This window comes from Hoplias malabaricus, chromosome 17, assembly GCF_029633855.1.
Source record: "Hoplias malabaricus isolate fHopMal1 chromosome 17, fHopMal1.hap1, whole genome shotgun sequence".
Lineage (NCBI taxonomy): Eukaryota > Metazoa > Chordata > Actinopteri > Characiformes > Erythrinidae > Hoplias > Hoplias malabaricus.
This window is the reverse complement of record NC_089816.1, coordinates 5,749,776-5,765,616: the sequence shown is the minus strand read 5'-3', so window position 1 is coordinate 5,765,616 and position 15,841 is coordinate 5,749,776. Positions and strand designations below refer to the sequence as shown.

The 15,841-nt window shown below is 40.3% G+C and overlaps 1 protein-coding gene across 2 annotated transcripts in view; it reads right to left on the bottom strand.

Annotated features, from left to right (window-relative positions):
- gpc3 (glypican 3) overlaps window positions 1-15,841 on the bottom strand; it is a 163,344-nt gene that overhangs the window by 140,251 nt on the left and 7,252 nt on the right. For both annotated transcript variants that reach the window (XM_066649709.1, XM_066649710.1), the window contains exon 2: window positions 183-344. In XM_066649709.1, the coding sequence (XP_066505806.1) occupies window positions 183-344 (162 nt within the window). The remainder of the gene's footprint in view (window positions 1-182; window positions 345-15,841) is intronic.

The window sequence follows — 15,841 nt, the reverse complement described above, 5'->3', positions numbered from 1 at the left end:
TGGACCCCGTCTGCCCACAAATAGAGCCCTGAATTGACTGAACTGAAGATCACAGCAATAATCAAGCAAACATTTAGCAAAAAATTATAATAAGTGTTACTCTGGCTTTAACGGATATAAACCTACGATAGACTGGACAGCTGATAATCAAATGGTCCCAGGATGCTCAGTATGAGACTGACCTTGAAAGAGTGCTGCATTCTGGATGATGAGGAATTTGAGCCGAGCACTGTTGACCTGAAGACCCGACTCCATAATATGTTTGGCGCTGACAAGGTAGCGCTCTTCCATTTTACGTGAGCAGCAGGTGAGGCCCTTCGGCAGACAAACCTGCAGTTCTGAACCTGAGAGAGAGAGAGAGAGAGAGAGAGAGAGAGAGAGAGAGAGAGAGAGAGAGAGAGAGAGAAAAGAGAAAGAGAGAGAGAGAGAGAGATTTGTATAAATGACTCAGAAGACTATAAAGTAAACAGACAGCGGTGCTGTAGTATTCTGAATCCCCCTGAGACTGCGTTTGCCTAATGAGTTGGGATAACAGAAGAGCAGCAGCAAATAGCTTGTTTTTACAGAGCCAATTGCTGATATAACCTAAGAGGACCTGACATCAAATCAGAAAGAACGGTCTTCTCTACAAAACAGCAAAAACAAATATCAAGGACTTAATTGGAATGGGGCATTTAATTCCTACACAAACAGACATTTCATCTCCATTTCCCCCCAAGAGAGATTCACAAGACGTATCAAAAATATTCAGATTTAATAAAAAAAAAAAGGGCAACTACATTGGTGAATAGACACTAATTTGCCATAACATTATGACCACCTCCTATTTTTTATTTATTTATTAATGTTTTTTAACACTCACTGTTAATTTTCTCAGCTCCACTGACCACACAGAAGCACTTTGTAGTTCTACTGTACAATTACAGACTAATGTATATCTGTTGCGCTGCATACTTTGTTTGCCCTTTTCACCCTATTCTTCAATAGTCAGGACACCCCCCCCCCTCCCCCCACAGGACCCCCACATGACCCCCACATAGCAGGTACGATTTGCTGGTGAATGCAGTGTGACTGATGTGGCAGCGGTAGTGGTGTATGAGTCAATCAGACGCAGACAGAGTGGAGATGAGAGAATGGACAGTGAGTGTAGAAACAAGGAGCTGGTCATAATGTTGATCCATGTATATTCAGAGCAAACACAGTGGTGAGATCATGTTTAATTCCTGTGTAAACCTGTCTGCAGGGAGGCTCAGCTCAGTCTCAGGCTTCAGCACTGATAAGGATCTTTAACACCGGATTACTGGGTAATAAATACTGAAACAAAACCTTATGTGTAGCAAACGCAAACAAAATAAATAAGTAAATACAATACAGGGGCTGGCGGCACGGTGGCGCAGCAGGTAGTGTCACAGTCACATAGCTCCAGGGACCTGGAGGTTGTGGGTTTAAGTCCGCTCCGGGTGGCGGTCTGTGAGGAGTTTGCTCCAGTTTCCTCCCAAACACACATTGGTAGGTAGATTGGTGACATGTGTAAGTGAGTGAATGTGAGTGTGTGTGTTGCCCTGTGATTCTGGGTAGGCTCTGGACCCACCGCCAACCTGAACTGGATAAGGGGTTACAGACAATGAAAGAAAAATACAGGGGCTTGTCTATATATTTTTTAAAAAGAGTAAAAATAGGTCACTGGTTACAGTGTGCAGTATTAAAAAATAAAACACATGCTTGACAATACTCACTTACAATACACACCTTACAAAGCTCTATACTACCAAACTACCATAAAGTAGAAGCCATCCTAGCCACAAAATTATAATTCTCTTAAAAGAACTATCGAAAGTTTTTCACAGCAGGTTCTTCAGACTCAGATTGTTCTTTAATAGTGTGGCTGTTAAACCCAACCTAAAAACATAATGTAAAGAAACAACAGAAGTAGCCAAACTAAGCAATATTACTCTAGATGCTGTTTTGTACTGCTCATTTTCTTCACAGATCCTTCAACAACTATGTTTCCTTTCCCCATATTTTAGTATCCGGACCATCCAGAGCAAGCATATACTAAATGTATAAGATTTCCCTAAAGTTTAGGCCTATGTAAATTTCATTCATTCATTCATTCATTATCTGTAAGTGCTTATCCGGTTCAGGGTCGCAGTGGGTCCAGAGGAATCATTGGCGGGTGCCAGTCCTTCACAGGGCAACACACACACATTCACTCACACCTACGGACACTTTTTAGTCACCGATCCACCTACCAATGTGTGTTTTTGGACTGTGGGAGGAAACCCACGCAGACACAGGGAGAACACACCACACTCCTCACAGTCACCCGGAGGAAACCCACGCAGACACAGAGAGAACACACCAAACTCCTCACAGACAGTCACCCGGAGGAAACCCACGCGGACACGGAGAGAACACACCACACTCCTCACAGACAGTCACCTGGAGGAAATCCACACAGACACAGGGAGAACACACCACACTCCTCACAGACAGTCACCCGGAGGAAACCCACGCAGACACAGGGAGAACACACCACGCTCCTCACAGACAGTCACCCGGAGGAAACCCACGCAAACACAGGGAGAACACACCACACTCCTCACAGACAGTCACCCAGAGTGGGAATCGAACCCACAACGTCCATGTCCCTGGAGCTGTGTGACTGCGACACTACCTGCTGCGCCACCGTGCTGCCATATGTAAATTTCAGTCGTCATAAAATATGAGCAAATGCTTTCAAGGATACACAACAGAGAATTACTACAACATGAAGGAAATATGATTTATATGAACTTTCAGATCCTTTTAAACTGATAAACATCTGAGATATTCAGCCAGGGCTCTATAAATGTATGAGCAGACCTGGAAATTGTATGTGTGACAGACAAATATTAAAGATAAACCAGAGATGCACCTAATAAGCCTGCCCATGTGTCCAGAGTTCTTTTAAAGAGAGAAAGATGTAAAAGACCTATAGTCTCCAGAGCATTATTTTTTGATCTTATCAAACTTTATCCATGATCTAAAGATCTGTAGAATCTTTTGATGATGTAAATGACATGTGCAAGTCTGAAGTTTAAAAGAACCTCGTTTCCATCACAAAAATGTATTCCAATTAAAGAATCTTCTATCGGCTCTGATCCCAGGCCATTAACCATCTAAGAAAGTTTATTAAAAATAGTGAAAGAATGGCAGCTTCTTTTTAAATACAGCTTCTTGTCAGTCCAAAATTTCAAAATATTTGCAAGCAGTTCCATATTCATATCCACATTACAGCTTCACGGTGCACATATTATGCCAAAAGAACTTGAAAGTATTCAGAGTAGCTTGTCCTTCCTTCATTAAGTAGAAGTTTTAGACCCCAAGAGGATTTCAGCATCAAGTTAAAGCCTGTTTTTTTTCTCTCTCTCCAGCACAAGAGTCACGGAAATATCCAAGAATAAATCACTGTGTCATCAGTATAAAACATGCATTCTGCTTTTTCAATTAATTAATCAGCCTCATTAATACACAAAGGCCCAAGTGCAGACTCTTGGTGAAACCCATTTGCCACTTCTGAAAACTAAGACACTGCACCATTTGCATCAACACACTGGGGTTTAATTGTGAAGCAAAACAAGCATCGCTGGCAGGGAGTCTCCACAAGTTCCTGGGAGCATGAGATCTGTAATGATGCCTGTGCTTGGCTCAGGATCACTAGGGAACAGAGGAGACAAACACAGTAATGTGGAAGGGGCCAAGCGTGGACCAAAAACAAGATCTATGTCCTGCCATGTCATGTTTTTGTGCCTATTTGATCTTAAGAAGTAACAAGTCTGCATTTCAAACACCCTCTTTATTATTTTTTTTTTCCAATTTATGGCATGTACACATCTTGAATGAGTAAAAATGACACATTCTAAATTCTACATGTATTGCATTCATTCCATTTAATCATTTAAATGCAGTTTCAGAACTGCAGTTTGCCATGGAGTGTCCTTGGACATGATGGAGTTGTGGGTATTGAACACGCCATTAGATGGTTCCTCTTCAATCACTGATGCAGCAATCAGCTTTAGTTGTACTTCATCAATCAAATTCTGCCTACTGATTTTTTGTCTTACAATATTGAGCATTTCTCTAAATGCAGCCAAAAACACAGAGATACTTGCAAAACACCTCTGTTTTCATCCATGTGAGTTAAACCTGCCTTAAACCTTAGTTAAAGACATTTTCCTATATAAGATATGTTTGATAATATTTTGACTACAAACTTTGCCTGCAGCGCTGCATTTAAAAGTCACTGTCAAAAATATGGGCATAAAAGTTTTATTCATTATCTCACCTGAACTAAAATCAAATAAACATGTCTGGACATGCTCGCTTTGTAAAGTAACATTCAGTTGATCACGTACTGACCACACGCTGAAATGCCTGGAAACGTACATTGATAATAACATTGTCAAATTGTATCATAAGGATGTTGTCATTTTTCTCACCTCTAAGCTACACTCTCTCCTTCTTTCACTCTTCCTTAAACACTAGCTCTACAGAAGTCTCCAACTCAGAGGTTTCAGTGATTAGAATAATCAGTATGCCGAATTTATATAAATTATCCAGCAATTAAAGAGCTTTGCACATATTTTGAAAGGTAAAACAATTGCACGTCACATTTTCCTCCCACACTCCACACTGAAGAGTGAGGCAGAGGTGTCGGGTTGTAGTGCCAAAGGACCAGGATCTTGTTCTGCTTTCTGCTTTCCCTGCTTTCACAAACCCTGCACTAATTATCAAATCCTTCCTGTGCTGAATCAGGCCTGTCGGAGAGGAGGAAAAAAGAAAAACATGCAATGGCTCTCCAGAACCGCAATGTGACACCCAAGCTGTAAAACAGTGTGGATAAGTCTTTGTTCAGTCACAGTGTGCGTGTCATTTACACTCGCATGATTTACAAATGTATCAGGTTTGAATAGCTGCTTAAAAACAACTGAGCATAAAGATTTGAATTTTCTTTACAGTATTTAGCAAACACTGCTACACAGAGCAACTTATAAAAGTGTATTGCTGTTTAATCGAAAAATGCATTCTGGCCAGTACCAATAGGTAAGAGCCTAAAAAAACTCTTGAAAAAAGATTTTAATCAGGAGTCAGTGCAGATACCATGAGAAAGCGAGAAATCTAATAAACATAATGCAATGCCAAATAAGAATTAGTGCTGAAATCTAAGACACAGAGTACAGATATACACAAGATTAGTTTTTGTTTTAATGCTGCACAATGAGATGTATATTTAACCTGCCTTCAAAGACCATCTGGGATGCAGGACATTGGATTGTTTTTCCAGAAGTCATAGAGGACAGTAGTTCAAGCCATATTTTGAATTAAATTGATAAAAATAATAAAGTATTTTTGAGGGCGGCACAGTGTCGCAGTCATACAGCTCCAGGGATCTGGAGATTGTGGCTTTGATTCCTGCTCCGGGTGACTGTCTGTGAGGAGTGTGGTGTGTTCTCCCTGTGTCTGAGTGGGTTTCCTCCAGGTGACTGTCTGTGAGGAGTGTGGTGTGTTCTCCCTGTGTCTGCGTGGGTTTCCTCCGGGTGACTGTCTGTGAGGAGTGTGGTGTGCTCTCCCTGTGTCTGCGTGGGTTTCCTCCGGGTGACTGTCTGTGAGGAGTGTGGTGTGCTCTCCCTGTGTCCGCGTGGGTTTCCTCTGGGTGCTCCAGTTTCCTCCCACAGTCCAAAAACACACTTTGGTAGGTGGACTGATAACTCAAAAGTGTCTGTAGGTGTGAGTGTATGTGTTGCCCTGTGAAGAACTGGCGTCCCCTACAGGATGTATCCCAATGATTCCAGGTAGGCTCTGGACCCACTGCGACCCTGAACTGGATAAGCGGTTACAGATAATGAATGAATGAAGTACTTTTAACCACTGCCATTAGACATTTACTGGCTGGTCCATTTTAACTATTGTAAGCGAGCATCTAGGATTTAAATACAGTGCAAGCAATACCAGTAAGCTAGTGAAGGGAACACAGCAGCAGAGAAACTCAAGTGAACTTGGAAAAAGTGCAGAAAACCTGCATTGCCACATTATTATAGCAGGGGCCTGATGACCCAAATAGGAAGACCAGAAGTGATTTGCAGTAGTCACACCTTGAGATGACAAGAGACCAAAATATAAAACCCGGATAAATAGAAGGCAGCATCAGAAAACAGGAACATTAACGGGAACATTTTGCAAGATGGATCACCCAAATGACAGCGGCGACGGGTGATTTGTTGGAGGCGCTCACACTGGCCATGGCTTCTGAAGGTTATTTGACAAAAGAACATGATTGAATTTTCTGGGTTCTATTGAAAGAGACAAAGTGGGGAGGACGACTCTGAAAGTACTCATTAAGCCTGTGTGTCAGTTCATATCCTGCATGTAGGACTCAATCAGAAGCAGAGCCTTTCAGAAAGAGTTTTATAAATAAATAAATAAATAAATGAATGTGCGTGGAAGATATCATCAGGTATCAGATATTAAAGCCTAAAACAAATCAAATGAAAAAAGCAAGGTCTGTACATGTAATAAAAGTTGGTGGAACAATTAAAAAGGAAAGAAAAGCTTTACTGTGCGACCTAAATTCTTATCAGCATGGTTGTTTTCATTTATTCATACAATGTCTAATTTCATACATGGAAATTATTCATGTGGCATGTGAAGTGGCCCAAAAAATTAATGGGTTTGTAAATCTCAGAAGAAAACGTAGAATGATATTTAGATTCTGCAATCTAGGAGACTACACAGAGGGACCACATCTCCAGCTCTCGACACAAGCAGCAATTTTGCAGAAAAATAAAACCTAATTTCGCTCGCAGGAGAGAGTGCGATAAAACTCTAATGTGGTGTGACAAAGTGCATCTTTATCTCAATAATCTTTTTTTGTGCGGAAAAAAGCATCTTTATGCTGAACTGAAGACAGGTGAAAGGAGAGTGTGTGTGTGTGTGTGTGTGTGTGTGAGGGAGACAGTTTAGGATGCCGGAGGGGGTGGAACTGGCTTGATTGATAGTGCTGTAAACAACCATCAGAGGTGTCACACTTCTCCAGCACACACATAGAAGGAGCAGAAAGGAGGGATAAGAATGGGGGGGGTGAGGGGGCAAGACAATTTGGGGAGAAACAAAAAGGTGTGAGAGCACGGTATTCAGCAGGATGTTTTGCAGCACTTTGGAAGAACATCATAGCTGCCTATAGTTAGGTATCAGATCACAGGGGCCACAGAGAAACGAGATTATAGCACAAGCCCCTGATGCTGACAGACACCAAGTAAATGTATCAACAGCAGGCAAACAATAAAGAAGTCTCACTGATGAAAATAGGTTATTCAAGGAATATTTAGAAAATGCACAGACACTGAAACTTAATGTGACTTCTAGAAACAACTACAGCCTGTTTTCTGGAGCTGTGACCTTGTTTGTTAACACAATATTTTAGAAGCACAATATTTTACACCCTCCATGCCATAGTTATTTACACCCTTTGTAAAGATGTGAAAACAAAAGGTTATATAAACATCTCAATCCCATGCTGATAAAATGAGAGGAATTACCTCTAATGGAATTCAATTTAGTCAAACCAAACAAAAACCCTGATCATTTAACTTTATAGCACATTTTATATGTACCCGTTTATAACCTACAAACTTAACAGCAGATCCCTATAACGCTCAATGGGTCTGGAATAAACACAGCAAGGAATCTTGAGACCACTCTTTAATATCTCTCCTAGGGTTCTTCTCTGTTAAGTGGTCTTTTTAAGCTCACTCCATAGATTTTCAGTTGGATTAAGGTCAGGGAACCGGGATGTCCACCATTCATGGTCATATTGGATTTGGATCATTTTTAGGCTGGAAGATGAAAGTTGGGTCAAAACTTTGACTGTAACAAACAATCTCATGGTTTTTAATAGATCCCTGGCAAGGTTCCCCAGGACCTTAGTAGAACACAGCCACAAAAATAACACAGATGTACCACCAAGAGTATTTTTTCCCCCCATGTACAGCCATCTTTATATGAAAACACTGGTGTGTTTGCAACTAAAAAAAGCTCTCTTTTGTCTCATTTCACAAGTTCCAATAAAAATGCAAATAGTGCCTAGTGGACTGCAAGTTACTGCAAAAGTTGTAAGCACAGTAAAATAATTAATAATCAGTTATAACACATAGAAAGGGTAACAGTGATGCCATTTGCCAAATGATGAACCCACATCAATCTCCAACGTTAAACCTCAGATCTTGCCAAATACTGACTTTACTTCTTTGTCTTCTCCATCAGTCAAAATTAACCAGCTTCAACACATACCTGTCAATACGTTTAACCATTTAACCACCAGGTTTAACCAATTAATCACTGATATAATGTATTTTTTAGACATTGATGATAATGTGATGTATCTTAACATTTGAAAGAACTAAATTCACATTCTCAGGTTTTTGCTTATTCTTTACCATTACATTTTCTGTAAATTATCTGACACTTTCAGTATAAAACAAACAACCTAATTAATAATATTAAACCATTTAGAGCCTTTATAAGGGTAGTCTTATTTTAAAGTGGTACTGAAATATTTTCTTCTACCAATTACTGAACCATTTGTTGATATCAAATTGTCGTCTAATAGTTATAAACCTACAATTAGGCAAACTCAAGTAGTTTTAAACTTTATAAATAGTGTGCTTACAGTGAATGAGTATTTTTTTATATATAGCAACCATTCATTCACTCATTCATTCTCTGCAATTGCTTATCCTGTTCAGGGTCATGGGTCCGGAGCCAATCCCAGAATCACTTCACAAAGCAAAAACACACAGGGCTCCAGTACATCACAGGGCACCACACACTCATGGACACTCATATTGGCCAATCCACCTGCCAGTTTTTCTGACTCTGGGAGGAAACCTGAGCACCCTGAGGCTCACAACACATTTATATCTTTATATCTACTAATCTTTCCAATGTTAATGAATTTGGCCTCTGTGCCACCTTTATTCTTTGCTTTTAAGAATTTCTCTGGGAGCATTTGTTTAAAAAAGATAACTACAAAAAATATTGTTATTTTTTCCTTGAGTAAATCTACTTTAGTTAACACGTAAGAATTTCTTTCTCATTTTAAGTGTGAGACTGAGCTTATTTATCACGAGACTATTTCATCAGGATCACTCCATTCATGGCCTTGTTTCATCTTTTCCAAGGTTGGCACTAATGAGAAAACTGAATTTATATATAAATTGACTATATTATGCTTTTTTAAATAGGCCTGGCCTTTTTGTTTCAGGTTGGGGTTTTTTTACACACAAAAATAGCAATAATTGAGAAAGTAATTATTTATTGTTTTTATTTTACTTTTGTGAAATGCAATTCATGTGGGTGAAGCATTTAATTACTTTGTAGTCTCTGAATGAATCAGCTGATGTTCCACAGAGCAGCCCCCCCCAACTATGTTAGTACAACAGCTGCTTCATAAGATTTATACGAATCATGAGAGATACATACTAATACTTCCACCTCATGCTTATGGTTTGGTTTTAACTGTTGATGTATTGAGAATTCCAAACAACCATGTGGTTGATGTGATAATGAAGTATTGATTTCATTTCATCTCATTTCATCTCTGACCTTTACTACTATAAGGCTGAAAGCTCTCATAATACCTTCAAACAGGGTTACATTTCTAGCCTTTTATTTACACAGAATCAGTTAGAGCTAAATAAAAGAGCAGATAGTGAAGTGAGAGTACAGTGTCAGTCAGTCTGTCAGGCAAATGTACTTACCTTTGATGGGCAAATTTTGTTATTGATTGGGCAGCTTTAGCAGGGCAAATGTAGCCCAAGGCTCCTGACAAACATTGAGATGTTTCAGAAATCTGAATCTCAGAGATGATGACTAGAGCCGGCCAGAATCCATAACTGCTGCTGGGCATGATTTTGTGCAAGCAAAATTATTCATTCTGGAGGCATACAGTTCCATCCCTCCACCAACTGGCCATCAACATGACCTTGAGTAAACTGCTTAAACCTGCAGGCTCCAGGCAGACTGAGGAGTGATGGGCTAGTGCTTTAGTGCTGTGCAACTTAGACATAGGCAGAAATCCAAAGAAATAAGCAAAGGTGAGCAGTATCTAGAGCAGTATCTTCTCAAATTTTCAAGCACAGTTTTGATGGTTTGTATCGTCTTGAGTATATTAAAATTTGAATCATTTTATTCTATGTAGGCATATTTACAATCAAAGCAGCCTCCTGTTTACTTGATTTCATTTTAGGCTTTAAAGGGGCAGTGAACAGCAGCAGGTAGTGTCGCAGTCACACAGCTCCAGGGGCCTGGAGGTTGGGGGTTCGATTCCAGCTCCGGGTGACTGTCTGTGAGGAGTTGGTGTGTTCTCCCCGTGTCCACGTGGGTTTCCTCCGGGTGCTCCGGTTTCCTCCCACAGTCCAAAAACACACATTGCAGGTGGATTGGCGACTCGAAAGTGTCCGTAGGTGTGAGTGTGTGAGTGAATGTGTGTCTGTGTTGCCCTGTGAAGGACTGGCGCTCCCTCCAGGGTGTATTCCCGCCTTGCGCCCGATGATTCCAGGTAGGCTCTGGACTCCCCGCGACCCTAAATTGGATAAGCGGTTACAGATAATGGATGGATGGATGGATGGGGCAGTGAAAACACACACCCGAGCCTGAGGGGAGTTCTTAGGTGTTGTGTGCCTTGCTCAAGAGCACTTTAGCCATGGATGTTTCCGCCGGTCATGGGGATTGAACCAGTAACCTTCCGGTACCAAGCCCAGTCCCCTAACCAGTAGGATTTAGTGTTATATCTTATTCAGACACTTTGGCATTGTCCCGTCTCCTCATCTAAGTATCACCCAATAAAATTGCTGGACACACATTTATGTGAGAGTGAAAATACAAAGTTAAAAAAGAGCAAAACAAACAACTCACAAAGAGTAATAAGAGCACAGATTAAATAAATTGAAAAGAACAAAAGAATCAGAAACATCAAGTAACATTTGTCATACTGCTGGTGTTTTTAATATGTATAATTGCATTTAGACAACAGAGGAGTTTATTGAATTAAAAAAAGGGTAACACTAACTTTCCTCTGATAAAAGTAAAGACTGCAGTTCTATAAAAATTGTCCGCCTTGATTCAAGGGGGTGGTTAGTAACTACAATTCTGAGTATAGATTTAGGCCACATTAAACGGCATCTAAAAGGCTATGGAAGCCTTTCATTTCGCCCCTCCTTCTGTTTAAAAAGCTGATTAGATTAGATGACATTCACTGAGGTTCTGACTCACTGTTCAGCATCTTTCAGCAGAGCACAGTCTAAACTGGTATGCTGGAAATTAGCCAATAAAAAAGAATAAAACCTAAATGACCCAGAAAGTACACAGTACACTGCTAGGGTTGAGGAAATGCATTTATTAACCTTGAAATCCTCACAACTAAACCTTAAAATGTACCATTTTCTAGAAAAATAACAAGGAATGGACTGGCAGATTGGTCACAAAGCAACTTCTATATGCACACTGTCAGGGTTAATATCCTAAATCAATACCTGCAAAGAACCGACGACAGATACCATCAAGCTAATTTCAGATTGCAGGGCAAATTTATTAAGCCGTCAATAGAGCGCCATGTGGAGGGAGAGCGCAGGTATGAAAGGGAGGGAGAAACAGGCGGATTTAGTAATTATCTGCAGTGAAACAGACAATTTCATCTGCCTGCCTGTCGTTTGCCGATGATAAATGTATTTCATTAGAAAAGTTTGGAGCCGAGAGGAAAAGTGAAGGCCTGTGGGGAAAGGCATCTCCCCAGAGACACATGAACAAAGACTATATGATATTGTATAAATAAAGACATCTCATAGGGACTGACGTGAAGGGGGGAAGCGAGCTCAGAGATTGGAAAGAGGAAGCCTTGGAAATAAATCTTTATAGATCCATCATTCCTCTGCATTGTTCACAAGTTATGGCTTTTTCATACAACAGATAACAAGCATACACCTCCAGTTGTCTTTCTGTCATGGACTCCAACAATATCCTGTAGCTTCCTCCTTGCAACCAAGACTCCCATTCCCTTCTTTTTAGTCACAACCTCCACCATAAATTCCACCTTCTGTTTCTTCACAGCAAGCATGCTGTCCCCCTGAGCCCTCGCCGTCTCCTCACTGCACAAAAACAGCTTGATGCACATCTGGATACAATGCGGGGGAAAAAGGCAACTTGGCAAAGTAGCAACATCGCTGCCAGAGTTAGTTGGCAAACTTTGTTTCATACTAGGCCTGACTGGCAGGGCCTGCTTGAAGAGACCACTACCCACCTCACGACAGACAAAGGTTCTACTGCTATACAAATAAGAGTCCTTGGGCAAGACTCCTAACACTGCAGTCACTGGCATCTGTAACATGATTATGAAAGTTGTTCGTTTGGAAAGAAGGAATGACTACTTGGAAATACTTGGAAACATATTTAATGCAAGTTAATGCAAAAGGATTTTAAATCCCTCTGACCAGATCTGATGATTTGTTTATAAAGTATTTTTGCAATATACATGGTAGCTGAAGTTATAATTCATTCATTATCTATAACTGCTTCATTCTGATCAGGGTCTGGTGCTTAACCGGAACCACTAGACCCAAGGCAGGAACACATCCTGAATGGTGAGCCAGTCCATCATAGGACCTCACACTGTCACAGCTTTGGACACTTTTGAACAGCTAATCCACCTACCAGCATATGATTTTGGACTGTGGGAGGAAACCCAATAAGACATGGGGAGAACACACCAAAACTCCTACCAAGGCAGTGTATGATCCCACAACCACAGGACCCTGGGTTTGTGTGTCTGTTTGTCGCACCACCATGCCATCCCAAATTAAACTTCCTGGAAACAAATAAAACATTAAAAAAATGGAAGAACAAGGTTAAGGCAGACTCTAATGATGTTGCATTGTGGTAATCTTGTGTACCCAGTTAAACTAGCTGTCACAAAATTTTCAAACTAATTCACATGCCTTTATCCCCTCTTCTGTTGTATACCCACCCAGGTCCTGAAAAATCCATGTCCTTCTTGGTCTTTCCCCTTCTCTAACAGACCTGGAGGTCAAAATCTAGCTTGTTTTTTTTTTTTGGGGTTGTGTGTTAATTCGGTTGCAATATCATCGGTCATATACATTTATTGCATACCACAGTGTATGAGAAGAGGGCAATAAAATCTTGGCCAAACACAGACTGTATCAGAATTTTATACCAGGGTTTATGTATGAATGTACTTCACATGATTATGTGATGAAGATTCTCCAATAAGAATGACAAAACAAGAAAGACATTCTGCGTTGGTCATACTTCAGCTGTATCATCCCAAGAAGTTCTCCTTTTTGTGGCTGATAAAATCAGCTGATATCATTACCCTGGTTTTTATATCAGGACCCATATGGTGTATCCCATCTCTTCTGGTTACTTCATACATTTTACCACATGCAGTGCTCTTCTCTCATGTCACACATGCGTTTTTGGGAGCTTTTAGGGAGGATTTTTAAGTCTATATGAGTACACAACTGTCTAAGAGACTACCACAGACCACTGCACCACCAACAAGATAATGCACTGAACTCTGTATTCTTTAAAAACTGTAGATTTTAAAGTTTTGTTAGTTTCACACGCCATATTTTATCTCCAGGACTTATAATAAAATAATATTTATTTTTCCACAGTTCTATAATAAAAGCTTATTCACCTCTCTTCTGAAGAACAGAATGTAGTGAACGTTTAGGGAACACAACTGGATTCTAAAACCACTGTTGAACCTTTAAATGGTACATTTACACAGTTTGTACATTTAGTGACAATAATATACTTGTGATGTCAATTTTTTTCTGAGACTTTACAGTGAATACCTTCCACTAAAAAAACACTAAACAGTAAAAGGAACCATTTTGTGTCACTCTTCACGTTGCTCTACTAAAACATTACCATCTTATTTATTCTATTCTCGAAAACACATCTCAAACCTTCTTGAAGTTCACCACTTTCTCCTGCAGTATGACACAAGGCCCTAGGCTGGAAAACATCGCCACAAAGACAGGTGAAGAGGGAAGGAGGTAGAGGGAAAGAAAGAAAGAGGAGAGAGAGAGAGAGAGAGAGAAAGAGAGAGAGAGACTGAACAACAAGCCTGAAGACAAGGAACACAATTCCTAAGAACCAATTATGAACTTATCAGCATGCAAGTTTAAAGTTGTGAGGGCAAAAAAGCAGGCTGTGTTAAAATATAGAATGTGCTAAAAGGACATCATTAGGGGCATAAATAATAAATTAACACCATTAGTAAGCAGCATAGCTCTTGACAGTCTCTCCAGAGTCTCACACTATCTCTCAGTGCTAAAGCATGATCACGCATTAAAGAAAAATGAACATGATTAAATCATATTAATGTCAGAGGGCAACTAAAAGAACAATGTGATTATGGCCTGGGGTCGAGCAGATGCCAGAATGGTTAAAAAAAATGTATGCTTTTAAAGTTTGCACTTCCATATTCTCATCTTCCTACTGGGAATTCTCCTGGTGGTGTTGGATGTGTTAAACACCTCATGAACAAAATTCAAGACACAGCATTTAGATGGAATAATAGTCAGACAGAAGAATTCTGTTTCACATTCGCATATTTGCATTAAGCCTCACAAATCCGAGTGGGCTAGTGTAATTGAAAGCCTGGCCTCACTTACTACAAGGAAATTCTGTAGCTAGGGGCAGTTTGTGATCTATCACCTCCAGATGAACGACTTCAAATATGACTTCACTAGGAACTTGACCCAAATCATTACTCCATAATTATAGAAGCTATGGGGACACTTCTCCAGATCCAAGCTGCTGGTGACCTGAGGGGAAGTCTAGCCTGTCCTGACATGAGGATGACAAACCACAGCACTAGCTTCCTTTTTTGATCCGGTGGCATTAATGTTCTTGTTTCTGCCTTTTCTGTGATATGAAACTCAATGGGGAATTAATTAGCCAATACACACATGAATATAGTGAGGCATCATCTCTGCTGTTTCTGTGTCCTTCAAACAACACTGCAGCTCGGCACATGGTGAATGTTGCCTTTGGTCCAGGGCCGCAAGAGCTCTAGTAACTCTAACGACAACTAAAGCTATTAAAACAAAACAAGCGGCCCACAAGCGCTTAACAGTGCATAAAGGGAGGTCGTCCTCACTGCCTCAGTCCTCCACGACCTGTGAGTTCTTTTCTGTCTCATTTACATGAGCAGAGCTGCCGAGAGAGGGACATCTCTACTCATCTCCACTCTACCCTGCTTGAGTCCCAGAACGGCCTATCTCCAGCTGGAGCTGACCTCCTCTACTCTGCCACTAATTACTCTCGCTTCAGAGGCCTGTAACAGTCCCTTCAAATACAAAGAGCTTCGGTTCTATTTAGTCTCCCATAGTGCAGCCGAGGCATCTTCTCACAAAAAAAAAAAATAGGCTTAACAAAATTATTTTTTTTCTGCTGTGCTGTTTCTTACAGCTTTCGAATTGTAGCTACCCAAGCCCTTTGTTTCTAGATTTTGAACTAGAAACTATTTATTAATGGTAAAAGAACATTTTTCAAGTCCACTCCTTGAGATGGTCGTAATTGTTACCATAGCATAATAACCCATTGTTACTTTAGCATAATGACCCATCCACCCTCTCTCTTTTAAGTTCTTTATGTTACAGTAATGATTTGACTGTGGTATACAATTTTGGTCTATTCCTAAAGCAGTCTAAAACTCTGACTTTTTCTTCAGTGGAAAAGCATGGGCTTTAAATGCTTAGACTGATTAGCTGTTGTT